Consider the following 27,373-nt stretch of genomic DNA (forward strand, 5'->3'; position numbering starts at 1 on the left):
TATTATTATTTATTGCTTATCATTATTCTCGCCCCATCAATAACCGTAACATTTAATGTGTATTGCAATAAATCTAATCTGACGTGGTCCCATGTTATCTGCATAAACTGCTTTTGGATCTAAAGTTATTATTTTTAATTAGGATTAACCCCTTGTCTATTTATTTACTTAGTTTAAGCAAAGATATATTTTTTTTGGTCAAGCATATATATAATCCAATTAACAAAAAAAAAAACTTACCAAAAACATGTTTTGCCAAGAAAGGGGGATAGACAAGGAGACTAGGTGTTGGTTGATGGCAGATCTTTTAACTACTTCGTAATCATAAGTTAGGTACAACTTTTTCTCCAAAGAAATTTTATCTTCATAATTTAATGACACGTCTGCATGAATAGGACTAAAACATTATTTAGTTGAAAAGCTCAGGAAAATAGTACCGCGTAATAAAAAAACAAGAAACAAGCTCTTCTTTAATTATTTCCTTAAACTAATTCAATTCAATGAGAGGCATTACGCATAAATGAAACTGCATAAATGAAACTGAATCTCCAGAAACCAGATAATAGCAGCTAACCAATTTTTATTTCTTTCTTTATACCAACATATCACTTAGCACACTCTTTCAAAATGGATATTTGGTGCTCGAACTAAGTCCTAATTCCTAAACTTGGAAACGTAACGCAGAGAAATTAAAAATATCTTCTGCAAAAACGAGTTATTTACTTCTAAATTCTAAATGGTATGAGATAAATATTTATTAGTACCACATTTTAATCCTAGGAATAGGACATTATTTAATTTTCAAATAAATGCAACTTTAATATGGTCAAGATATTTGATCAGACATATAGTAATTAGTATATACCATTTTAATCAGATAGGCATTACTGTTTTTATTAGGCGAAAAAAGGACAAGAAGAGAAGAGAAAAAACAAAAATACGTTCTACTTGTAACAAATGGGGTACCTCCTAGGCACGCGTATAAAGAGAAGTTCACACGTGCTAAGGGACTGTGATTCGGTACGGTCAACCACGTGATCGCACTTCCTCCTAGGCCCTAATCCACTCCCTCTTATATTATTCTTCGTCCGCATTTGACCAAAATTAGCCTTCTCTCTTTAACGCTTACAGCCACCAAAACGCAGCCGTTTTAAGCCTCTCATTTTCCAATATAACACTCGCCGGAGACAATTTAACGGCGACGATAGTAGACAAACTGTAAGAATAATCTCCGATAATGGAGACTGAAGTTCAATCGAATTTCACCTATTTGGGAAGAACCTTCACAAATCTCAGTATTAACGCAAGTTCCTCAGCTTTCAGCGATTGCAACAGTGATAGATCCGGCGAGTTTCCAACGGCTTCTTCACAAAGCCGGCGGCTATTTTTGTCCTGCGCTTCCGAAAACTCCGATGAATTAATCGAGCAACTTGTCTCCGGTCTCGAGTCAAGTTCAATCGACGAGCAAAAGCAAGCAGCAACGGAGATTAGACTCCTCGCGAAGAACAAACCGGAAAATCGGATCAAAATAGCTCGAGCCGGAGCAATCAAACCGTTGATTTCGCTTATCGCGTCCTCCGATCCTCAGCTTCAGGAAAACGGCGTTACGGCAATTCTCAACCTGTCACTTTGCGACGAGAATAAGGAACTCATCGCTGCATCTGGAGCAATTAAACCGCTGGTTCGAGCGCTTAAAATTGGGAACTCTACAGCTAGAGAGAACGCGGCTTGCGCTCTTCTCCGGTTGTCGCAAGTTGAAGAGAACAAAATTGCAATCGGAAGATCAGGTGCAATACCTCCGCTAGTGAACCTTCTAGAAACTGGAAACTTCCGCGGCAAAAAGGACGCGTCAACGGCTCTGTACTCTCTGTGTTCCGTGAAGGAGAACAAAGTGAGAGCAGTACAAGCTGGCGTGATGAAGCCTTTGGTGGAACTAATGGCGGATTTCAGTTCAAACATGGTGGATAAATCGGCGTTCGTAGCGAGCGAATTAATATCAGTGACGGAGGCAAGGGCGGCGCTGGTGGAGGAAGGTGGAATTCCGGTACTGGTGGAGATCGTGGAGGTTGGAACACAACGGCAGAAGGAAATTGCTGTTGCGATACTGTTACAGCTGTGTGAGGACAGCGTGGCGTATCGTACTATGGTGGCTCGCGAAGGAGCCATTCCTCCTTTGGTCGCTTTGTCGCAGTCCGGTACCAGTCGCGCTAAACGAAAGGTAAAAAAATATTTTAGAAAAAAAGCAGATAAAATAGTCTATTTTCTGTTTGTTTTTTTTAATTCGACCATATCAGAAACGAATATCGAGAATCCACACCTAGCTTAACTAGCTTAAAATTAAAAGATACAAGTGTAGTTAAATGTTAATCGATTGCATTTGAATGTTCTTATCCATCCATTAATATTGTCATGACATATTAATGATGTAATTAGTTCATTAATGGTTAAACTATTTGATTAAGTTAGCTTAGCACAAAGCTTAGTTGTACAGAGAAAGCTGCTTTAACAATGTGTTTGCCCATAGCTATAGCTCTTTGGGGAACAAAATTTTGGCTAAAATTCATACATTTATTAGATGCTCTTTCTAAATATTCTTAGTTTTGATTAAGAGTATCGAAAGTTCAAATTATAGTCTTATTTAAGGCAGTGTTAAGACTTGGTCCTCATTGTTCACACGTTTAATAAGCAAGGACGGATTCATATATACTTCTATTTTTATCTGTAACATATTTAATATGAAGCTGACTCTTTCCTTTTTACACAAAAGTGTAACTTCTACCTGTTACCTAATGATTAAGGAAGGAAAAAGAGAAGACAAAACATAAAAGAGTAAAATATACAATGATTTAGAGATGAAGTAAGTGGGATAGGTGAGTGTATAAATAATTTGATTTATTTGCTTAAGTAGGGGTAAAGTATATTTTATTGTAAAGTACTTGTATGTCTTGCGTTTTTGTCGTATTTTAATGTGTATAATTGCGGACAGGCGGAGACACTGATTGATCTTCTACGGCAACCAAGATCCGGTAACGCCGCTGCAACAGCAGTAGCAAGAGCCTCTGGTGTGTCAGTCTGAACTGTCCCTACATGTTCCTCTTTTGTTTGTTTCTTTGTTTTTGTATCATACCAGTCCAACAAAGCACAAATTATGGACGAAATAGAAAAGAAATTTACCCAAAAAAAAAAAAAGGAAAAGTCGAAAATTGTAAATGCCTTGTGTATTTTAGCAAAAGCTTTGTAAATTTGTGGGTTTTGATTTGACCACGGTTTGTCTTTTCCTTATTTGGTTGGTTTACACTTTACCAATTACTTGTATGCAGATTGTTGTTCCTTTCCCTTTTAGATAAGCGATTATGATTTGAAGTATTCTTTTATTGTAGATGAAACAAATACTGTACTGGCCTGCTACGTAAAAAGCTAAAGTAAACCTTTATCACACGAATCCTTTATATAATGGCAATAATAATAAAGCGTCTGGAAGAATCTTTTTGGTTTTCTTCTTTCACAATTAATTGATTACCTCTCCTTGAGCCCCCACGAATTACGTCAATTGACAAGTTGTTTTAAAGCCACTTTTAATTATAAGTACATTTTTTCTGCACCAATTATTCTTGTTGAGTTTGCAATGACGCGCAACCAATTTCGGCCATTTTTTTCTGTCATTGAATTACATTTAATAATTAAAAATCCAATAGTTCCGACTAAATGATTTTTAAAAAAATAAAATTAAAAATCATTTAGTTGGAACTATTGGAGCTTGCTATCCGTGCTTCTTTCATCTTATATCTTGCTATTTTAGTCTCAGTTTTCTAAATATCTTGTATTGTTATTACTTGATATCAGTGCTTCTTTCATATTTTCTTTAGCGGAGAATTTATCGGAAACAGCCTCTCTACCCGTCCAAGATAGAGATAAGGCTGCGTACATCACCTGCCCAGACCTCGTTGTTGTTGTAGTTGTAGTTGGAACTATTAAAGTATATTAGCCGAACCGAAGGCAAATTTAATTTTCACTGACGACCTAGGGCTTAAGAGAAAAGAAAATAAAGTGTTTGATTTGCACTTCAAACCAAGATTTCAAAGTAGATACTAATCTATGTTGTGTCTTCTGTTATTTCACTTAGAAGCTATTATGTGACTATTGAAACGGCGCATATGGATTTCTCAAGAATTGCAGTTCTGTAAGTCTGATCATCTCACATGGGTTGTGACAGTTAAATTTTATGTTTGTCTTAAAAAGATATCGAAACTTTTTTGAACAAATCAATCAAAGAACATAGAAAGGGTAAATCCTAGTTAAAGATAATTCACTCTAGATCCGAGATGAATAATATGAATAGAAAAACATAGCCGAGTATGAGTATTAGCCGTGATTATGGCCAGATTTAATCGCATAAAGAAAGTTGCATTAAGTAACATTAAGTGGCAATAAAATATAAATAAAGGAAAAGATTCACCCAATCTTGAGTGAGACGGATCTTCTTTCATTTGATAAAGACGAATGATAGACAAATACAAGAACCTTAGGACCCTTTTTGGATCCGAAGAAGGTATGGGATCACAGATCCTCCAGAGAGATGTGTTTACATATTTTCTAGAGAGAGGGAGAGGGAGAGGGAGAGGGAGAGAGCCCCCCTTTTTTTGGAAGTCTTCCCTTCCTATTTATAAAGGGTATCCATAGAAAATCCTAAAAAAGAACAATTAGAGGAATATTCAGTAGAATATTCTCTTTGAGGATTCCAAAGCAAACTAGCTATTTCATCGATGTCCGACCTCGGTCTTAGTAATGATTGTCCGACCTCAGCTATTGATGACTGTCCGACCTCGGCCTTAATGATGACTGTCCGACCTCGGCCTTATTGATTGATTGTCCGACCTCGGCCTTATTGATGATTATCCGACCTCAACCCGCCGACCTTGGCCTTATGTCTGTCCGACCACGGCCTTATGTCTCCGCGTGCCGAATTTCTCTTATCTAATTTTGACCCATACAGTTAGTCCCTCCGCTAATTGAGGTTGTCTCTTGGTCGAGCTCGGTGAGCGGAATTCATTAATCGTAGTTCGAGAAATTCGGATGGGGAGGTCGACTAGTGTGGATCACGACTGAAGGTGCCGATCTTTAGGTCATAGTGGTATCCCGCGGGCTGAACTTTAGCAGAGTTCGATCAGGGCCAATGACTCGAGTGATGAGTCGATCGAGAAGACAGTAGAGTTGGGGAAGGCCGTCGAGGCCGGGATGGCGGCTTTAGCAACGATGGAGGCATTGGAGGAGGTCATTCGCGTCCTCGGATCTGGACGGGCGAGTAGGCCGAATGTGAATTCGGTCGAGGCCGAATGTCGATTCGGATGAGGCCGAATGTCGATTCGGACGAGGCCGAAGGTCGATTCGGACGAGGCCGACTGTGGATTCGGTCGAGGCCGACTGTGGATTCGGTCGAGGCCGATTGTGGATTCGGTCGAGTCCGAGTGTTGGTTCGGTCGAGGCCGTGTTGGTTCGGACGAGGCCGAATGTTCGGTCGAGGCTGAGTGTTGATTCGGTCGAGGCCGAGTTGGTTCGGACGAGGTCGAGTGTTGATTCGGTCGAGGTCGAATGTTGATTCGGTCGAGGCCGAGTGTTGATTCAGACGAGGCCGAGTGTTCATTCGGACGAGGCCGAACGTTGATTCAGACGAGGCCAAATGTTGGTTCGGACGAGGCCGAATTCTTCTTTTTGGCGATGGCCCTTAGCCGTAGGGGTCGACCTCTTCTTTTTTGGCGATGGCCCTTGGCTGTAGGGGTCGACCTCTTCTTTTTTGGCGATGGCCCTTGGCCGTAGGGGTCGACCTCTTCTTTTTTGGCGATGGCTATTGGCCGTACGGGGTCGACCTCCTCTTTTTGGCGATGGCTCTTGGCCGTACGGGGTCGACCTCCTCTTTTTGGGCGATGGATCTTGGTCGTACGGGGTCGACCTCCTCTTTTTGGCGATGGCTCTTGGCCGTACGGGGTCGACCTCCTCTTTTTTGGCAGGGGTCGACCTCTTCCTTTTTGGCGATGGCTCTTGGCCGTACGGGGTCGGCCTCCTCTGTTTTGGTGATGGCTCTTGGCCGTAGGGGTCGACCTCTTCTTTTTTGGCGATGGCCCTAGGCCGTATGGGGTCGACCTCTTCTTTTTGGCGATGGCTCTTGGTCGTACGGGGTCAACCTTTTCTTTTTTGGCGATGGCTCTTGGTTGTACGGGGTCGACCTTCTCTTTCTTGGCGATGGCTCTTGGCCGTACGAGGTTGACCTCCTCTTTTTTGGCAATGGCTCTTGGCCGTCGGGATCGACCTCTTCTTTTTTGGCGATGGCCCTTGGCCGTAGGAGTCGACCTCTTCTTTTTGGCGATGGCTCTTGGTCGTACGGGGTCGACCTCTTCTTTTTTGGCGATGGCTCTTGGCCGTACGAGGTCGACCTCCTCTCTTTTGGCAGGGGTCGACCTCTTCTTCTTTGGCGATGGCTCTTGGCCGTACGAGGTCGGCCTCCTCTGTTTTGGTGATGGCTCTTGGCCGTAGGGGTCGACCTCTTCTTTTTTGGCGATGGCTCTTGGCCGTACGGGGTCGACCTCCTCTTTTTTGGTGATGTCCCTTGGTCGTAGGGGTCGACTTCTTCTTTATTGGCGATGGCTCTTGGCCTTAAAGGGTGTTATTTCGAACTTATCGAAATGTTAACCCGTTGTCGTTCGATCAAGGTCGAACTCTTCTTCTTTGGTGAAGGCCCTTGTCCTTAAAGGGTGTTCCCCGGGGGAGTCCCAATTTTGCTTAGCTTCTGCATTTCTTGGGTGAGTCCGAGTTTGCTTAATTTTGCTTGCATTGGAGAATACGACGCGTTTCTCGGGTGACTGCCCCTACTTTTATTCCACTTAGAGAAATAGTTAGTTAAAATAAAATAAAAACATTTGTTACCTCAGTTTGATAGTGTTCCGTTCTCCGGTTATGCTTTTCGGTAGCCGCTACCAATTTGGTAAGGCTGTCTGTTTCGATGTTTTATGCTCGGGGTATCTGGTCGAGTTGACACTCATCAAACTCGGGCAGTAGCTTATGAATTCCTGCCTGATATTTTCGTAGCCTTTGTTTTTTATTTGGATAGTCTCTGTGACTTGGTTGACGACGGGTTGTGAGTCATATCGAAGGATGATTCGCGGTGCTCCATACTTGAGAGTTAGTTTCAGTCCTTGTAAATGTCAAAGCAAAAGGTGAAGTTGGCATGGCAAAGCACACGAAGGCCTGAAAGGACACCACTGTGCAGAACCACACCTCCCAACCATGGTAATTTAGCTGCCAAGTGTAATGTTGGGCCACTGTAAAGAAGGAATAAACTAAAATTTGCAAGGAAGACATCAATTGTTATGGACAGTAGTGGAGTGCACTTAATAGAAAAAAAAGTGAAACGTGGAAAGCATTAATTAAATGATAGAAATGTGTGCTGTTGTTAAGCTATGTTCCATTGACGTTTGCCAGGTTGTCCTTTCTCATCGTCAAGAAATGTGATCTTCTAACTTATTGCTTTTCCTTTTACCCTTTACTGTAACATGAGGATAACATAAAAGAGCAAAGATGAATACAACTTTCAGCTCATGATAATGCTTATCGAATGAAGCCATATTGATGATCATTAATCAGCAGCAAAAGTCTTCAACTTCTATAATAACTTCCTATGGGGAGCATATATAAAATTGTCCTACTACCTTTATTATTGTTTTTCTGTTTTCTGCAGCCTATTGAATGTAGTAGTCTTCTTTAAATAAAGAGGAAGAAGAAAAGAAAATCAAATGATGACCCTTTAATTAGCTGCATCTCATTTGCATAAGCACCAAATATAAAAACTATTTGGTGTATCAAATTCGTTTGGCTTCCCTGAAGACGCTCTATAGTTGGAATTGAATTTTAAATCTAAAGGAAACTAAAATTTTAACTAGAAAATCCCCACAGACGGCGCCAAATTGTTTGACTCAAAAGATATCGAAACTTTTTTGAACAAATCAATCAAAGAAGATGAAAGGGTAAATCCTAGTTAAAGATAATTAATTGTAGATCCGAGATGAATAATATGAATAGGAAAACATAGCTGAGTATGAGTATTAGCCGTGATTATGGTCAGATTTAATAGCATAAAGTAAGATGCATTAAGTAACAGTAAGTGACAATAAAATGTAAATAAAGGAAAAGATTCACTCAATCTTGAGTGAGACGGATCTTCTTTCATTTGATAAAGACGAATGATAGATAAATACAAGAACCTTAGGACCTTTTTTGGATCCGAAGAAGATATAGGATCACAGATCCTCCAGAGAGGTGTGTTTACATATTTTCTAGAGAGAGGGAGAGGAGAGGGAGAGGGAGAGGGAGAGAGCCCCCTTTTTTTGGAAGTCCTCTCTTCCTATTTATAAGGGGTATCCATAGAAAATCCTAAAAAAATACAATTAGAGGGAATATGTAGTAGAATATTCCCTTTGAGGAATCCAAAGCAAACTAGCTATTTCATCGATGTCCGACCTCGATCTTATTAATGACTGTTCGACCTCGGTTATTGATGACTGTCCGACCTCGATTATTGATGACTGTCCGGCCTCGACCTTATTGATTGATTGTCCGACCTCGGCCCGCCGACCTCGGCATTATGTCTGTCCGACCTCGACCTTATGTCTCCGCATGCCGAATTCTTGTGATCTAATTTTGACCCATACACTTTGTATCATTGATTGATTTGAAAAATTATGGAAACATGTCTGTATGTTGAACGAAGTTTGCTGCGTATCTGGTCTTTAGCCTTCTCGATTCGAAGTGACTGATCGTGGGACCCTTCTATTAACCTATTCGTTGGACACGTGAATGGATCAAGCTTGAAACTAGGAATTATTTTATTATTCCTTTTTCTTTATTATTTTAATTGTCAATTATTTTTCTTGCTTGTGTTGTTCCTTCTTCAGGCCGATTCTGATTGGAGAAATGGAATCTTGGAACGTTTGCAATCTCTTATCATCTTCGTAACTAAGAGCATGAACAACAGTTTATCGCAAAATAGTTAAAAGAAAACAGTTAATCATCTATATTTTTTATTAAAAAATAAATTGGATAATAAACTTTTTATAAAACAGGTCAAATATGGATAAGAATTATATTATCCACTTAGAAAATGGATAATCAATGAGTTTAACTTTTACATTTGTAAAGCTTCAAATGGGAAGTTTCTCAATTTGCGAGACTAGCAATTTTTCCAAAAGTGATCATATTCAAAAAGACATGGATAATATGGATATCCATATTATCCGCCGGTTAACCTGTATTTTATCTGTATTAAATATGGATTGAGATGAATAATTTATCCGTTTTTTGCATTACCAATTTTCGACCCCGTTCATATCCGATCCGACCCGCCCGCTTGCACCTCCTAAGTTTGTCGATCCTTGCACCCCTTGATAAAACATATTAATCATAGTGTCCGCAAAATTATAAAATAGAACTAGCTAGAAATGTACAATCTCATGATACTTGCTACTTTTTAAATTTCTTAAATCCTCATGCCAAGATGGCATGGTTCATAAACTTCATATACCATTGTACAAGAGTTTTAAGAAGTGCAATATATTTAAGGCTTTAATTATGACTTGCACACTTAAATTTCATTGGGTCAAGTTTCAAATGTTTGTCTAGTTTCAAATCTTGTCTAAACGTTTTACTATTGAACTACAAACTGCGGAGAAAATATCGGCTTGATTTGAACAATTAACTAACGATTACTACTACTACTACTACGTTTTGCAGCTATTGACAATAAGCGAAAACCAACAAAAATGAGGGTCCCATTTTGAAAATTCGCAAGAGAGTTTATGTAATTCAGTGCACACAACAATTCATTGTTGTTTCAAGAATGGAACTAGTGGTGGCATTTTCCCTTGGCAAGAGTAAGAAATCAAATGTATTAATACGTAAATATTTCGTCTGTAAATAATCAGCTTTTAAAATTTTGTTGTACCGTGTTCCTCGATTAGTATTTGAATATTGTTCTATGATTATACAAATATCATTTTGGTAGCAACCATCAAACCAATAGAACAACGATTAGTTTCATTGCAAGTTTACAAGAAAAGTAAGTAATTCAATTAGTAGCTGGTTGTGACCAAAATATACCTAAGCGGTTATCTCTTTTTTTAGTGAACCATATCTTATTGGATGAAATAAATTCGAGAAGTGTCAAAAGAAAATTTTAATACTTCCTTGTTGGAATTTTGTACTACAGTAGTATATATGTATTTTAACTTTATCGTATTGGGAGATCTAGTCTAGTATAGTGTAAAATAGGAGAAAGTGGTGGAGATTTCATGTGAAATTAAGGAAGGACGGAGCTGGTAGTTGAAGGGGTGTTGTTAGGGGCTAGGGATTTCCATCATCTTAAAGTAGAACAACACTTTGAAAACGTGGAAAGAGAAGATCATAATTGTGGTAACAACCAAGGAGCGATATGATTATGTCGTACTACGTACTTGGTCCTGCATTTGTATTCACACTTTAGAGGTGGCTTCATTTTAGTTTTACAAATGTATTTCCTTGAGCAATATTAGACTCAATTATTAAATGTTAAGGATAAACTTTCTACAACTTTAATTTCCCACGTTCTACTCATAATCTGATGAAAATATACTCAATTAAGGTTTGGCTGCCAATTTCATACTCTAAATTCGTATTGCTATTACTCCATTTAATATTGCATTTTTATTTTATATGTTTCTATATATACAAAAGGTTTTTAGACGAGGAGAGAAAGATGTCCCGGTCCACTTATGCCGTTGGAATAATAATTTCTGCAACTAAAATAATTCCAGAAATTAGCTCCAGATTAGTAATACATTTATACGGATAGCATTTGAATTCAGTTCTAAATATATGGTATTGTGCTTTCTATAGTTTTTTGCATCCTAACTAAAAAAATCATAAATCTCCGCAGACACATTATATTGAAACCACGATCTGTTTGTATCGTTGAAAGAGGACTTCTAGAACTATGATACATACAAGCATCAGGTCCATATTATTTGTATATTAATACAGATATTCTATTGAATATTGTTCTAAATTTTTATCATTCTGTTTTTCACAACTTTGCGCGTCATGATAAAAAATTTGTATTTCTTTGCAGGAATGTTTAAACCATGATCCGCTTGAACTATTCAAAAGAAGACCTATAGAATTACAATATATACAAAAAAACAAGTCCAAATTCTTTGTATATTTATATACATATTATTTTTAACTCAGCTTCGAATTTCTTACATTCTGCTTTTCACAACTTTGTGCATTATGAAAGAATTTTTTTATTTTGCTACTGTATCTCCGTTTTTTGGTAGCATAGTATTATTTATGGAGACTTACATTTTCTTTTCGCTCACACTTCTGGAGACTTACATTTTAATTTTGATATCAAGATACCATTGTGCACTTCAAACATCACGAACTTCCATATCTTATGATTATGGCTGATAGAAAGGAATCAATATCTGAGGCGACAGCCTCGGTACGGGCAGGAAGGGCATAATATCTGGCCTGGCCTCCACATCTAGGGCGACCTCTACCTCCCCGATCTCCACCTCTAGTTGGCTGAGCAGATGGGGTGGCAACTGGTGCTGGAACCATAGCCTGGGAACTCTGCGGGGCACGCTGTGGCTGAGGAGTCTGTGGAGGTGAACCCCTCCCTACGCTACAGCAATGTCTCACCACATGGCGTGTGTCGCCACACTCAAAACAACCTCGCTGCTGACGTGGTTGTGGGAACTATGTGGTACGGGTACTCTGAGACCCTTGAAACACTATGCAAAGCCTGAAACGTGAACTGAACTAGCTGACCCACAAAACCTCTACCATGTCGTACCCTGCCTCCAAAATAAGGACCAGTGGATCTCTCCGGTCTACAAGGTCTCCTCGCTTCCCTGTGCTCTCTCTCCTAACCTCATCTGTCCTCTCTCCACCTGACCCACCTGTCCTCTACCGGCGAGAGACCCTCCCCACATGCCATAGGGTGTGTCGCCATGACACCTGAAACCTAATCAATATGAACTCGCTGCTCTGGAGTGGGGGCAGCGGGAGTTTGGGTCCCTCCCCCGATCTGTGAAGTAGTTGGTACAACCTGAATCAACCCCGCCTGAACCAATGTACCAAACATGCTCAGGAACTATGCTAAGGTCTCCTGAAGTGCTGGAGTAGTAGTAGTAGGCGTATCAGGTGCCTGGGCTCCGGCTAGAGCTACCGGTGGCTCCTCCGTGGCAGCTCGCGCGGGTGCTCTAGGTGCACCACGGGCGCATCCTCGGCCTCTATTCTGGCCCTGACCTCTGACGGCTCTAGTGGGGGGCGCGGGTGCCTAGTCATCTTCGGTAGCACATGGCCTCACCATCTGCGAGAGAATGAAAGTAATTGGTGATGTCAAGAATCTCGCACGAGAAGGAAGTCAAATGAAGCGAAATTTTCCTAACAGTTACATAGCCTCTCGTAGATAAGTACAGACGTCTCTGTACTGATCCGCGAGACTCTAATAAACCGGCTTGTGATTCATGACTCCTATGAACCTAGAGCTCTGATACCAACTTGTCACGACCCCAGTTCGCCCTCCGTGAACTATCGTGACGGCACCTAGTCTCTACAACTAGGTAAGCCTAACAATTTGCGAAAAAAGGAAAACAACAGATAAAAACTAATAGAACTGCAAATACACATAATGAAAATGTTTAAGATGTCGCTCGGCATATACAAATACACACTCTCAACTGAAAAGATCTCCCAAAACCTGGTATATCATAAAATGACAAGCTAGGGATACTACATAATGCTCTAACTCCAGAATGTCTAAATCAAAGTAAATACAGAAGGACTATAACCACAAGAGAGAGTGGAGAGGGACTCCTCGCTCTGCGGACGCGAAAGATATACCTCGAAGTCTCTGAAGAATCGCCTCACCTCAAGGGTGCTAGGGCTGAGCCGAAGAACCTAGATCGGCACATGAAAAACATGCGGAAAGAGCATGAGTACACCACAGTGGTACTCAGTAAGTTCCAAGCCTAACCTCGATCGAGTAGTGACGAGGAAGGTTAGGGCCCTACTGATTATAGCTGAAAAATGAGGTAAAACAACATAAAATATGACAATATAATTAAATGCTAACAGTATGAAGTAACACAGGATAATAAGAATAACAGCAAATACAACGGAGAGAAAATTAAAGATAAGAATGTAACTCCACAGAGAGATAGCAACCGGGGATCTCCTAGGATACCATCTTGTAATCCCCAAATGTAAATATCCAGTGGATCTCCCGGGTGTCGTCCCATAGTCCGACTCATAGTGCGCGGGGATCTACCGGAATCCCGATCCGTAGTCCCAAATGTAAATACCCATTACTAGGGAAATCTACCGGGTGCAGTCTCATAGTTTCAGTATAAATGTGCAGGGGGATCTACCAGAATATAAATCCATAGTCCCAATTAAACAGACATGGGTGATCAACCAGGATATCGCCCATAGTCCCAAAGTAAACACACAACAGCAACACGGAGAATATTCAATTCAGTCCAAATTTCATGCCAAGGCAAAACAGGTATTTCTAACCTAGCATGCTGCACAAAATTCAAATAAAGCAGTTTGAACAAGCAAAATAATTAAGTCACTTAGACATGCTTCCCTAAACTAACAGTAGACTTAAATTGCAAGTAATGTACAACAAGAAAGAAAAACACAATTATAGTTACTTGATGAAAACAGGATTTTCAACAATTAGCACATGTACGCACTCATCACCTCACGTACAAGGCATTTCATATATCAACAGTACCAAAAATCCTAAGGGGAGTTCCCTCACACAAGGTTAGGCAAGCCACTTACCTCGAACCAGCTCAATCAACTCGAAATCACGTTCTTGCCACGAGTACTCGACTCCAAATGGCCCAAATCTTTTCAAATTAATTGCATAATGTAAATATAACTTAAAGTAACTAATTCCACTAATTAATTCGAAGCTAACACGCGAAATTAAGAAAATTGCCCAAAAAGTCCCCTGGGCCCACATCTCGGAATTGGGTAAAAGTTACGGATTATGAACCCTCATTCACTCACGAGTTCATTCGTACCAAAATTATCCAAATCTAATACCAAAATCTTAATCAAAACCCCAAAATTAGGCCTAAGAACTTTTCCAATTTCTCACCCCAAATCCGAAATTAGATGATAAATTCATGTTTACATTAATGGGTTATAAGTAAAAAGAAGTTAGGAATCATTACCCAATTGATATCTTTGAAAATCACTCAAAATCTCGCTCAAACTCGAGCTCCCAAAATCTAGTTTTGATAAAAATGGTTAAACCCTCAATTTTGAAACTTCATAATCTGCCCAGGTAATTCCTTCTTCGCGAACGCGGAAAGCCCATAGTGTTTGCGAAGCACAACTTCGCTTGGCCCAGAATTCCTTTATCGCGAATGCAATGACCCTGTCGCGAACGCGGTAGCAACTTTCTCCCTCCTACGCGAACGCGAGACCCTCTTCACGAACGCATAGGCATATGACCTTTCAGCTTCGCGAACGCGGGACAATCATCGCGAATGCGAAGCGTTAAGCTTCCACCAGCCCCAGCTCCTCTTCGCGAACGCGAGACCCCACTCGCGAACGTGAAGAAGGAAACCAGAACTGGAGACCTGCTGCATTTCCTCAAACATGCATTTGATCCGTTCAACCACCCGAAACTCACCCGAGGCCCACGGGACCTCAACCAAACATGATCCTAAAACATCATTCAAACCTGTTCCAACCTTCGGAACGCCTAAAACAACATCAAAATACCAAATTAACATCGGATTCAATCATAAGAACTCCAAAAACTCTCAAATTCCGCTTTCTATCAAAAAGTCTATCAAACCTTGTCCGAATGAACTGAAATTTTGCAGGCACGTCATATTCAACACTACAGAGCTACTCCAACTTTCGGAATTCCATTTCGACCCCGATCAAAATCTCATTATCGAACCGGAAATTTCAAAAATTCAACTTTCGGCATTTCAAGCCTAAATAAGCTATGGACCTCCAAAACATGATCTAAACATGCCCCTAAGCCCGAAATCACCCAATGGAGCTAACGGAACCGACAAAATTCTATTCCAAGACCGTCTTCACACTACTCCGACTATGATCCAAATTTTAAAGCTTACGCTCTCTTTTAGGGACTAAGTATCCCAAAACACTGCAAAATTCAAAACAAATCATCCCGGCAAATCAAAATAGCAGAAACAAACACGAAAAAAATAGTTAATAGGGGATCAGGGCGTTAATTCTTAAAACAACCAGCCAGGTCGTTACATAAAGAAAGTACCATTTAAAATTAAAATACAACACCGAATGAATTATTACCTTTAACATGGAATTCAATAATTTAACTTAGTAGAAATTCCATTTTAAGTAAAATACAACCTCAGACGATTTAAGAAAATTTAATTGAGTATAATTGAATTAAAAATGAAATAATTATTGAAATTTGAAGTATTGAAATATATGTATAAATACGGCGAAGTATTGAAAACACTATGGGGTTCCATCACAAAGGATCACATCAGTAAAGAAATCTGAATAGTTAAAACATCTGAATTGATAACAACGAATAAACACAAGGAAACAGAAAGTGCACGACATCACCCTTCGTGCTTTATCACTCTTCCTCACCATATGCATAAACAGAAATGTGCACGACATCATCCTTCGTGCTTTAACTCTCTCATAACATGACACGACATCACCCTTCGTGCATTAACTCTCATAATCATGGCACAGCATCACCCTTCGTGCATTAACTCTCATAATAATTGTCGCACCTCCTTTTCGCCGCGCCCGCGGGGCGCGTGGGGAGTTTTCTCCAATTGAAGGACAGTCGAAACGGGATTTGTTTATTTGTTTTAGAGTCGCCACCTGGGAATTTTAAGGCGTCCCAAGTCACCAATTATAATCCCTGAATCGAGGAGAATATGACTCTGTTTATTATTCTGCGAACCAGAAATCCTGAGTAAGGAATTCTGTTAATCCGGAAGAAGGTGTTAGGCATTTCCGGATTCCGTGGTTCTAGCACGGTCGCTTAACTGTTTTTATTATTGGCTTAATTACCTTGATTTTATTAAATACATTGATGTTACATGTTTTTACTACCGCTTATTGATGACCCTTCTTTGAATCGAATTACGCGTACGTATATTCGTGTTAAAAAAAATTGCGGACTTGTGTCACGCGTACGTGTACACAATAACTTTTTATAATATATTTATTAAGCAATCATTTTTCGAAATTGTGTTGGATCAAGAATATTTGTTTTTCTTGAATAATGAACCGTACATCTCGGGTTTTTATGAAATTGATTTAACGCCTTTTGGAAAAATCCTTTTATTAAATATTCGTTCGAAATTGCGCGTACGCATAATCCGAATTTTTGCTTTTAAAAATATAATCAGGGTACGCGAACGTATCCCTAATTGTGCAAAATATTCGTAATGATATTAGGGATTTTCCACAAATTGTTTATTATATCTATACATTTTTATGTGAAAATCATGATAAATTCCCATTTAAGGTGCCCTTAAATTCTTTGAAAAGAATTTACAATTTATTAAATGTTGACCGTTGATTATATTTTCCGAATATAAGTTATATTCATTTCAACTATTCAATTTCAAAGGACAGAATACAAATATGATTAATATTATTTAAAAAAAACAAATATGACATATATATATATATATATATCAAAGAATAAATTGCATATAAAACTGAAAATGAATGATTCATAAAGGAAGGAAATATTTTCCAAATTTTTTTTTTCATGATTTACTTAATGCAAATTCTATTTCTAATTACCATTGATATCAAGTGTTGCAATTGGTACTTATACATCTCGTTTCATTCTCATATAATCGCTTTTAATCTAATAAGCCTAATTATTTGATCAATTTGTCTTATGAAGGTATATAGGTATCGAGTTTATAAGAAAGGAATTATTATACAAGTTAATTCAATAAAATTACCTTACATGCAACTTAACTGTATATCGTAAACATTCATAACATTTTAACATTGTAACAAGCTACATCATATCACCTTTCGCCAACGTTTATACACACATCTATTATCTTATAAAAATATACCAACAACACCATCTTAACCTTATTTAACAATAAATATCACTACTGTAATTTTCTTGGCACTTCTACATCACTTCTTGCTTAACTAACAACAAAATTAAATAATGACCAACATTCATGCCATATTCCCTACTTTGACAATTTAATATGATTAAACTAATGAGATAATGAGCTAATATTATTACAAATCTTTATACGAACTTTTAAAGTAAGACAATTAGCTCATAGCTATCAAATTGAATTCACTACTAATTAACTAACATAAAACAAAAATGAAATTTAAATTGATGAACTTGGACAAATAGAAAACAGAATTTCAATTCAAACTTCATTGATGAGTCATGTTGAATCTCTTTCCAACTTAAAATTTAAAAGACATGTACCTGGTATTGGAAAACAAGAGAAGATGAAGCTGAGAAGCAGCAACAGTAGTAACAATGTAGCACAACAACGACAGTCCAGCAACACAGGAATAGACCAGTAACAGTAGGAATAGTAGTAAACCCAGGAGACTATAAACGACTCCAAGTATAGAGAAGAAGTAAAAGGCAGGAAGGTTCTGACTATTTCAGATCTTAAGCGAGGCAATGAAACAGTAACTATTCTTTTCAACTTCAAAACTCTCCAAAATGAATTCTGTCCCTGTATATTCAGTGTATCCAGAATGTATATCGGGTGTATACTTCTCACTCCGCCCCCTCTTTTTTTCTTCTCTCTATCTAGTTTTTCCTCTCTTTTTTTTCCACCCTTCTTCCTAAATTTTCTCTTCTATTTATAGCAAAATTTTCGAAATTTTCAGATTTATTTTTTTATTATTTTATTATTTTTTTAATTAAAAGAAATCCCACTTACAAATTGCTTTTATTTTTTTAGAAAAAGAAATCCCACCTTTATTTACTTTTATTTTTAAAATTCCAACTTTAATTACTTTATCTTATTTAAAATCCCACTTTTTATTTTTTTTTAAAAGAGAATCTCACTTTATTTAACTTTTCTTTAAAAAACAAACCACTATCTTTTCTTTTTCTTTTAAAAATGCTACTTTCAATTACTTTAAATTTTTTTAAATTTTTGAGATACCTTTATATTTATTTTTTAATTCCAACCTTCTTTTTTTTTAATTTTTTTTTTTTTTTAAAACTTTTTTTTTTTTTTTTAAATTTTCTACATTCTTTTATTTTATTTTTTTAAAAAAAAACATTCCCGAAATTATTATATATGTTTTTTTTAAAAAAATAAAAAATAAAAATAAAATAAATAAAATAAAATATTTTCGGATTTTTTTATATATAAAAAAACAAAAAATAAAACTATTAATAGTGATAATTCACCTTTTATTTTTTATTTTTTTGGTTTTGTTTTGTGTTGGACAAAAATGAAGATGGGGTGTTGGGTTAATGGAGCGGACCGGGTCGACCCGGTTTGAAACGGACCGGGTCATGGGGAAAGTTGGGCAATTATTTGGGCCTGTGGTTTGAAATTGAAGAAGTGGCCCAATCCGATTTTTCTTTGTATTTTTGTTCTCTTTTCTTCTTTTATTTTTCTAAAACTAAATTATAAAAGTACTTAAATTATTATTAAGAACTAAATTAAGTTATAAAAGCGCAAATTAACTTCCAATAACAATTAACGCACAATTAAGTAATAATTAAGCATAAAATTGTTCATTTGGACATTAAATGCTAAAAATGCAAAAGATGCCTATTTTTGTATTTTTTTATTAATTTAACAAATAAACATGTATAGACAAACATACAAATAGTTACACAAAATATCACAAAAATTGCACACCAAGAAAAATTATTTTATTTTTTGAATTTTTTGGGAGTAATTCTCATATAGGGCAAAAATCACGTGCTTACAACTGCCCCTCTTTGCCCGAAGACACGAAGGGTTTTCGTGCAAAGATAAAGCGAGCGATTTTTGCCCATCCGAGTACTCAGTGTGAAGCATTTTTTTTATTTTTTTTATTTTTTTTGAAAAAGATTTGACCGAACCTTTGCTTCAAAGGTTTCCTACATATCCTGGGCTAAACAGGAATCAGGTCAATGTAGTTCGGGAAGTTTTGGTAGCTGGGACTACCGTGGGACTGTGATGTTACTGCTGCTTCGTGCTGTTTTTACTGCTTGCTGACCTCCTTATTACACCTTACTGTAAAGGAAATACAAAATTAAACTAGACTATGGTACATGAATTATAAAATCTTATCTAGATCATGCTCTCGCGTTTCTTGTTGTCTTGATATCTTGGTGACTCTTGGGCATTGGTCTTATTCCGTATTCCTTTTGGAACTCTTGTTGTTTCTTGTTGGGGATCTTGTTGGACTCCTCTGTTTTATTGATTCTAAGTGTGCTCCTTTTTCATATGAGCGGGCTTTTGATTTCAACACTTCAATTGCATTTCCTCGTTCTTCAGGTGGGTGCCTCGACTGCTTCTTTTCTTTCTTCATCCTCATTTTCCAGGTGGACGCCTGATTTCTTCTTTTTCTCATCCTCATTCTCCAGGTGGACGCCTGACTTCTTTAATTCTCATCCTCATTCTCCAGGTGGACGCCTGACTTCTTCTTCTCTCATCCTCATTCTCCAGGTGGACGCCTGACTTCTTCTTTTCTCATCCTCATTCTCCAGGTGGACGCCTGACTTCTTTTTTTTCTCATCCTCATTCTCCAGGTGGACGCCTGATTTCTTTAATTCTCATCCTCATTCTCCAGGTGGACGCCTGATTTCTTTAATTCTTCATCCTCATTCTCCAGGTGGACGCCTGACTTCTTTTAATTCTCATCCTCATTCTCCAGGTGGACGCCTGACTTCTTCTTTTTCTCATCCTCATTCTCCAGGTGGACGTCTGACTTCTTTAATTCTCATCCTCATTCTCCAGGTGGACGCCTGATTTCTTCTTTTCTCATCCTCATTCTCCAGGTGGACGCCTGACTTCTTTAATTCTCATCCTCATTCTCCAGGTGGACGCCTGACTTCTTCTTTTTCTTTACCAGGTATTTCCTGACACAAATATTGTTTTTGCCCCTGTTTTAAATCAAAGAAAACTTCGTTAGTTTAAAGCAGGGTGGTTGGCTGTGGTATTCTTGCAGATGGTGATGTTTCTCTTCGTCTCTCTTTATTGCCTTGGAATGATTGAAAAGACTGTTTTGTCTTTGTAATTGATCCTTGACTATAGGATTCCCCTCTGTGTGTTTTCCTTCAAAACCTTTCAACTGTAATCATGTGCCTCTTCTGACTTTGCTGATCCACTTTTGATTTCATCTTTCTTACACCCGTATTTTATCTCCCACCTTTCGTGGCTGTATTTTGTAACCTTGAATCTTGGTAGTATACCTTGACATTCCTTCTTATTTGTTTGGAATAAAACTTATCTCAAAGCTTGGAGAAAGTAAGATTATTAGTAACGAAATACGCTGATTTCGACAATTATAGAATGAAAAGAAAAATCCAATTTTTGGATGACTGTTGGAAAAGGAATAAAGGACTTATCTGATTGGAATTACTGGCACCAATGATCAGGGTATGCATTTCGGATTAATCAACCCAGTCTTTTAATCCATCTCCTCTCAATTGTCTCAAGGAGTTTTCACCGATAAATTTTCCTCGTTTTTCACTTCTTCACTTCCTTTTCGCCTTATGGTGCCTGTGTGGGTTTTCACCTATAAGACTCTCTCATTTTACTTTTCTCTCAACCTCCGTCGCCTTATGGTGCCCGTGTGGGTTTTCACCTATAAGACTCTCTCATTTTACTTTCTTTCCTTGTTTGTACCAGAGTGTTATGAACCACTTCATTTGCTTGCCTCAGCATTTTTCTAAGATTGATCAAAAGGTCTTTTTGGTATTAAGGTTAGGAATGGAAAAGGTATTAAAAGCTAAATAGCTTTGGTATGGGTTTAAAATTACAACTCTTGGAATCTTTTCTTATTTCCAATACAATTCCTGCCCCAGTTTCTTGATTGGGGTCTCTTAATATTTCTTTTCCGTGCACATTGTGCATGTTGTGCACCCTATGACCGAGCCGTGAGGCGCCTACGTATCCTTCTTTGAGGAATCAGGTCAAACGTAGTTCACTACATAATAGTGAAGATTTTGATCTTTTTTTTTTTTTTTTATTGATTCCAAGAGAGGGTAGGAAAGAAACAAGTATGGCTCAAAGGGGAAGCAAATGGTATAGTGTTTGGATAGCAGAATAAATTGCCTTTGTCATTTCAATCTTCGAAATAGTGCTAAATACAAACATTCAAAAAGTTATGCATAATATCTCTTTACCGCGTCAGAATTGATCGCCATATCTATGCATTTGCCTTCAATATCTGTTAAACATAGTGCACCATTCGATAATACTCTGGTCACAATGAATGGTCCTTGCCAATTCGGAGCAAATTTGCCTCTTGCTTCAACCTGATGTGGAAGAATACGTTTCAGCACATGCTGACCTACTTCAAACTTCCGGGGACGCACCTTTTTGTTGTATGCTCTTTCTATTCTTCTTTGATATAATTGACCATGGCATACTGCGGTCAATCGTTTTTCGTCAATCAAGTTTAACTGTTCTAGACGGGTTTTGACCCATTCATCATCATCAATCTTTGCTTCGGCGATGATCCGAAGGGAAGGAATCTCAATTTCTGCAGGAATTACTGCTTCAGTGCCGTATACCAACAAATAAGGAGTTGCTCCTACTGAAGTGCGAACAGTAGTGCGGTATCCCAATAATGCAAATGGTAATTTTTCATGCCATTGTTTTGAACCTTCTACCATTTTCCGAAGTATCTTCTTTATGTTTTTGTTGGCTGCTTCTACTGCTCCATTAGCCTTGGGCCGATATGGGGTAGAGTTACGATGTGTAATCTTAAACTGTTGACATACTTCTTTCATTAAGTTGCTGTTGAGATTAGCACCGTTATCTGTGATGATCACCTTCGGGATTCCGAATCGACATATGATATTTGAGTGGACAAAATCGACCACAGCTTTCTTGGTTACTGATTTGAATGTCTTGGCCTCAACCCATTTGGTAAAATAATCAATAGCTACCAGAATGAATCTGTGTCCATTGGATGCTGCCGGCTCAATTGGACCAATCACATCCATGCCCCAAGCAACGAAAGGCCATGGTGCCGACATTGTGTGCAACTCGGATGGTGGAGAATGAATCAAATCTCCGTGTATTTGGCATTGATGACACTTGCGTACAAAACTGATACAATCTCTCTCCATGGTAAGCCAATAGTAACCAGCTCGGAGGATTTTCTTTGCCAACACATATCCACTCATGTGGGGTCCGCAAACTCCTGAATGTACTTCAGACATGACAGTTGTAGCTTGTCTGGCATCTATGCATCTTAACAATCCAAGATCTGGTGTTCTTTTATACAAAACTCCTCCGCTCAAGAAGAATCCATTTGCTAATCGCCTAATGGTCCTCTTTTGATCTCTTGTGGCTTGTGCGGGATATATTCCCATTCTGATATACTCCTTGATGTCGTGGAACCATGGTTCACCATCAAATTCTTCTTCAACCATATTGCAATAAGCGTGTTGATCGTGGACTTGAATATGTATCGGATCTACATAAGCTTTGTCCGGATGGTGCAACATTGATGCCAGGGTAGCCAATGCATCGGCTACCTCATTATGGATTCTTGGAATATGTCGGAATTCCACTGATTGAAACCGCTGACAAAGATCATGTAGACATTGTCGGTATGGTATGAGCTTCAAGTCTCGGGTTTCCCATTCTCCTTGAATTTGATGTACCAAAAGATCCGAATCTCCCATGACTAAGATTTCTCGGATACCCATGTCTGCAGCTAGCCTTAACCCCAAAATGCAAGCTTCATATTCAGCCATATTATTGGTGCAATAAAATCGCAATTGAGCCGTAACAGGATAGTGACGCCCTGTTTCAGAAATGATTACAGCTCCTATTCCGACTCCTTTCATGTTGGCGGCTCCATCAAAGAAAAGTTTCCAGCCAGGTTTTTCGATTTGTTCCACCTCGTCGATATGCATTGTTTCTTCATCAGGAAAATAAGTCTTCAACGGCTCATATTCCTCATCGACCGGGTTTTCGGCTAAATGATCGGCCAGTGCTTGAGCCTTCATTGCAGTTCTAGTCACATAGATGATGTCGAATTCCGTGAGCAATATCTGCCACTTTGCAAGTCTTCCCGTTGGCATAGGCTTTTGAAAAATGTATTTCAAGGGATCCAAACGAGAAATGAGGTAAGTAGTGTAGGATGACAAATAGTGTTTCAATTTTTGAGCTACCCATGTTAGGGCGCAACATGTCTTTTCCAGATGAGTATACTTAACCTCATAAGCTGTGAACTTCTTGCTAAGGTAGTAGATGGCCTGTTCTTTTCTGCCAGTGAGGTCATGCTGCCCCAATACACAACCAAATGAATTTTCCAAAACCGTCAAGTAAAGAATCAAAGGTCTTCCTGGCTCTGGCGGGACCAACACGGGTGGGTTTGATAAGTACCCTTTTATTTTATCGAACGCTTCCTGACACTCATCGGTCCATTTGACTGCAGCATCCTTTTTTAACAATTTGAAAATTGGCTCGCAGGTTGTTGTGAGCTGAGCAATAAACCTGCTGATATAATTTAACCTTCCCAACAAACTCATTACTTCAGTTTTGTTTCTTGGGGGTGGCAGTTCTTGGATGGCTTTGATCTTTGACGGATCTAGCTCAATGCCTCGTCGACTGACTATGAATCCCAGCAACTTTCCGGATGGAACTCCAAATGCGCACTTGGCAGGGTTAAGCTTGAGGTTGTACCTGCGAAGTCTTAAGAAGAACTTCCTCAAATCCTCAACGTGGTCGGCCTGATGCTTTGATTTTATGATCACATCGTCCACGTATACCTCAATCTCCTTGTGTATCATATCATGAAACACTGTGGTCATTGCTCTCATATAGGTTGCTCCGGCGTTTTTTAAACCGAATGGCATTACCCGGTAGCAATAAGTTCCCCATGGTGTGATGAATGCCGTCTTTTCTGCATCTTCTTCATCCATTAGAATTTGATGATATCCGGCATAACAATCCACGAAAGACCCTATATCATGCTTGGCACAATTGTCGATCAAAATATGGATATTGGGTAATGGGAAATTATCCTTTGGACTTGCTTTGTTGAGATTGCGATAGTCGACGCATACTCTAATTTTGCCGTCTTTCTTTGGTACAGGAACGATATTAGCCAACCAAACAGGATATCGAGTGACTCGAATGACCTTTGCTTCCAATTGTTTGGTGATTTCTTCCTTAATTCTCATACTCATCTCAGGCTTGAATTTTCTCAGCCTCTGCTTGACAGGAGGCACTGTTGGATCGGTGGGCAATTTGTGGACCACTAAATCAGTGCTCAAGCCCGGCATGTCGTCATACGACCAGGCAAAAACATCTTTGAATTCTATGAGTGCTTTAATTAACTCCTCTCGGATCTTTGGCTCCAGATGGACACTTATTTTAGTTTCTCGGATATTACTCGTGTCCCCTATATTGATGTCCTCGGTATCACTCAAGTTAGGTTTGATTTTTTCCTCAAAGTGAATTAACTCTTTACTAATCTCTTCAAAAACCGCATCTTCATCATATTCTGATTCATAATCACAATATATTTCTTGAATTATTATTTCGGAACCAGATTGATTTTTAAGACTGGGCTGAGGATTCCTCATGCATGCCATATCACTAGAGCCAGCGTAAAAGGAACTGTATAGGAAAGAAGAAAAAGAAAAGAAAACTATCAGGAACGATAATAAAAAGGAAACTGCTTTTTATTGGATGATGAAAAATAACAAGGTTTGCACACTTCAACCAAACTGTAAGATAAACTTTGGGATTACAACCTTGAAATAACCCAAACAAACTGAAAGAAAATCAAAATAAACTACCAAGACTCCTTTCGAATTGGGAGAGGAGTGGCTTTCCAATTATTGAGCTTTGTTTCTGGTCCAACGAATTGAACTTCTGCGTTGCTACACCCTTCTCCGCCTTCCAACATATTCACATCACTAAACAATTTCTCGAACCTTTCAATTAATTCTTCCTCAGGATTGACCTGGGATTTAGGAATTGTTGTTATCGGGCGATTTTTAGCACCGGTCTTGACAAAAGACTTCGACAGCTGTGGTACTGGTTTTGGAAGAAACCATGCTTGGTGTTTCAACTTCCTGGCCCTTATCACGTCATTGGCGGTAGGTGTGAACCCTAAACCGAATGTTCCCCAGTTCTCGGGGAGAGATACTGGTTGTACAATTCCTTGCAGAGATAAGCCCAGACCTTTGCCGGGTATAAAGCCATTCTTCAGCATTTCATAAGCTACCATGACTGATGCAGAGGATATCTTTGGATTCGAAAGGTGTTTCCCCTCTGGAATTTTTTCTACCGACACCGTGTCGGACACTTGGTATACCCATGGTCCTTGGTCAATTTCTGTTCTCTCGACCGGTACAATGGTGCTGTTGTGAGCATTTAAATTTTCTTCTCCATGCACGACTATTTCTTGATGGTCCCATTCAAACTTGACAACCTGATGTAATGTTGACGGGACTGCTTTAGCAGCATGGATCCATGGTCGACCCAACAACAAGTTGTAAGAAACAGTCATGTCCAAAACTTGGAATTCCATTGTGAATTCAACTGGCCCTATAGTTAGTTCCAACACTATGTCGCCAAATGAATCTCTACTTCCACCGTCAAATCCTCGTACGCAGATACTGTTCTTTTGAATCCTCTCCTCTTTAATTTTTAATTTGTTTAAAGTGGAGAGAGGGCATATGTTTGCACTGGACCCATTGTCGACCAATACCCGGGTTACTACGGAGTTTTCACATTTCACGGTGAGGTAAAGAGCTCTGTTGTGCTCGGTACCTTCCACAGGTAATTCATCATCAGCAAATGTAATCCTGTTCGTCTCAAAGATTCTGTTGGCTATTTTGCCCAAATGATTTACAGAGATCTTTTCAGGAACATGAGCTTCATTCAGGATTTTCATCAATGCCAGACGGTGTTCCTCTGAATGGATCAGTAATGACAACAATGAAATTTGAGCGGGGGTCTTCTTTAATTGATCCACAACAGAATAATCATGGAGCTTCATTTTTCTTAAAAACTCCTCCGCCTCTTCTTCCGTCACAGCTTTCTTCGTGGGCATTGGATTGTTTTTAGTTTTTCTCAGCTCTTCGGGAGTAAAACATCTTCCCGAACGAGTCAAGCCTTGTACCTCACACACTTCTTCCTTGATTTCTTTGCCTTTGTACATTACGGTCACCCGTTCATAGTTCCATGGGATGGCTTTGTTGTTGATGATTGGCAGCTGAATTACAGGTGCAATAATAACTCGATCTGTACGTGCTCCTTCCACAATTACGACGGGTTTGTTAGCAACCCCTGGTACTATCACCTTTGTCCTCTCTTGTTTTGCGGCAACTTTGTTCAATGATCCCTCATCGACTATCATAGACGGTTCACCACCATTCTTGTTATGCTTAGATACCGGCTTCTCCTCCATTAACTGCTTATCTGGCTTGGTTTCATGAGACTTGATCATCATGACAGTTTGTGACGGCTTCTTTGTCTCCCCATCAGCTTGTATGATTTCTATCATATTAGCCTCTTGATGGGCTGGCATTGGATTTCTATTGATATTTGGAGCTTCGGGGGTTTGAACCTCGATTTTATTAGTGTCAATCAGCTCTTGTATTGCATTTTTCAAATGCCAACATTTCTCCGTATCATGGCCTGGTGTACCGGAGCAATATTCACAGCTAATGGTGTAATCCAGATTCTTTGGTGGAGGATTGGGTATCTTGGATTGTATTGGTCTTAACATGTCTAACTGTCTCAGCCTGTGGAACAGACTAGTGTAAGACTCTCCCAATGGAGTGTAAGTTTTCTTTTTCTGTTCCCTTTCTCCCCTGAATGCTGGTCTAGGCCTGAAACCTGGTCCGGGATAAGCTCGGGGGTAGGTATTTGGTGTGACAGGAGCACGCCAATTGGTGTGAACAGGTGGCTGATTGTATGCTTGAGCGTGGTTAATGGCGAAATGAGGCTCTGAAGGGTGATAGTAATGTTGGGATGAATCATGGTGGTAAGCTGATTGGCGAGGTCGTTGCTGATTATAGTAAAGCGGTGAACCCCTGGGTCCTGGCCAAATTCCTGAATCAACTACGGTTGCTTCCTCCCTCTTC

The 27,373-nt window shown here is 39.1% G+C and overlaps 1 protein-coding gene across 1 annotated transcript; it reads left to right on the forward strand.

Moving 5' to 3' along the window:
• Positions 1-1,100: 1,100 nt before the first annotated feature.
• On the forward strand, positions 1,101-3,369 carry LOC104240908 (U-box domain-containing protein 4-like). The gene is made up of 2 exons (XM_009795811.2): positions 1,101-2,218; positions 2,987-3,369. The coding sequence occupies exons 1-2, from the start codon at positions 1,238-1,240 to the stop codon at positions 3,074-3,076; spliced, it is 1,071 nt and encodes a 356-aa protein (XP_009794113.1). The 5' UTR covers positions 1,101-1,237; the 3' UTR covers positions 3,077-3,369.
• Positions 3,370-27,373: the final 24,004 nt, after the last annotated feature.

Source organism: Nicotiana sylvestris, chromosome 4 (assembly GCF_000393655.2).
Source record: "Nicotiana sylvestris chromosome 4, ASM39365v2, whole genome shotgun sequence".
In the NCBI taxonomy this organism is placed as follows: Eukaryota; Viridiplantae; Streptophyta; class Magnoliopsida; order Solanales; family Solanaceae; genus Nicotiana; species Nicotiana sylvestris.

Excerpts from the sequence above, each read along its gene's own strand:
- LOC104240908 (XM_009795811.2), top strand. The coding sequence starts at position 1,238 with ATGGAGACTGAAGTTCAATCGAATTTCACCTATTTGGGAAGAACCTTC. Across the intron at positions 2,219-2,986 it reads CCAGTCGCGCTAAACGAAAG|GCGGAGACACTGATTGATCT; the intron begins GTAAAAAAATAT and ends AATTGCGGACAG.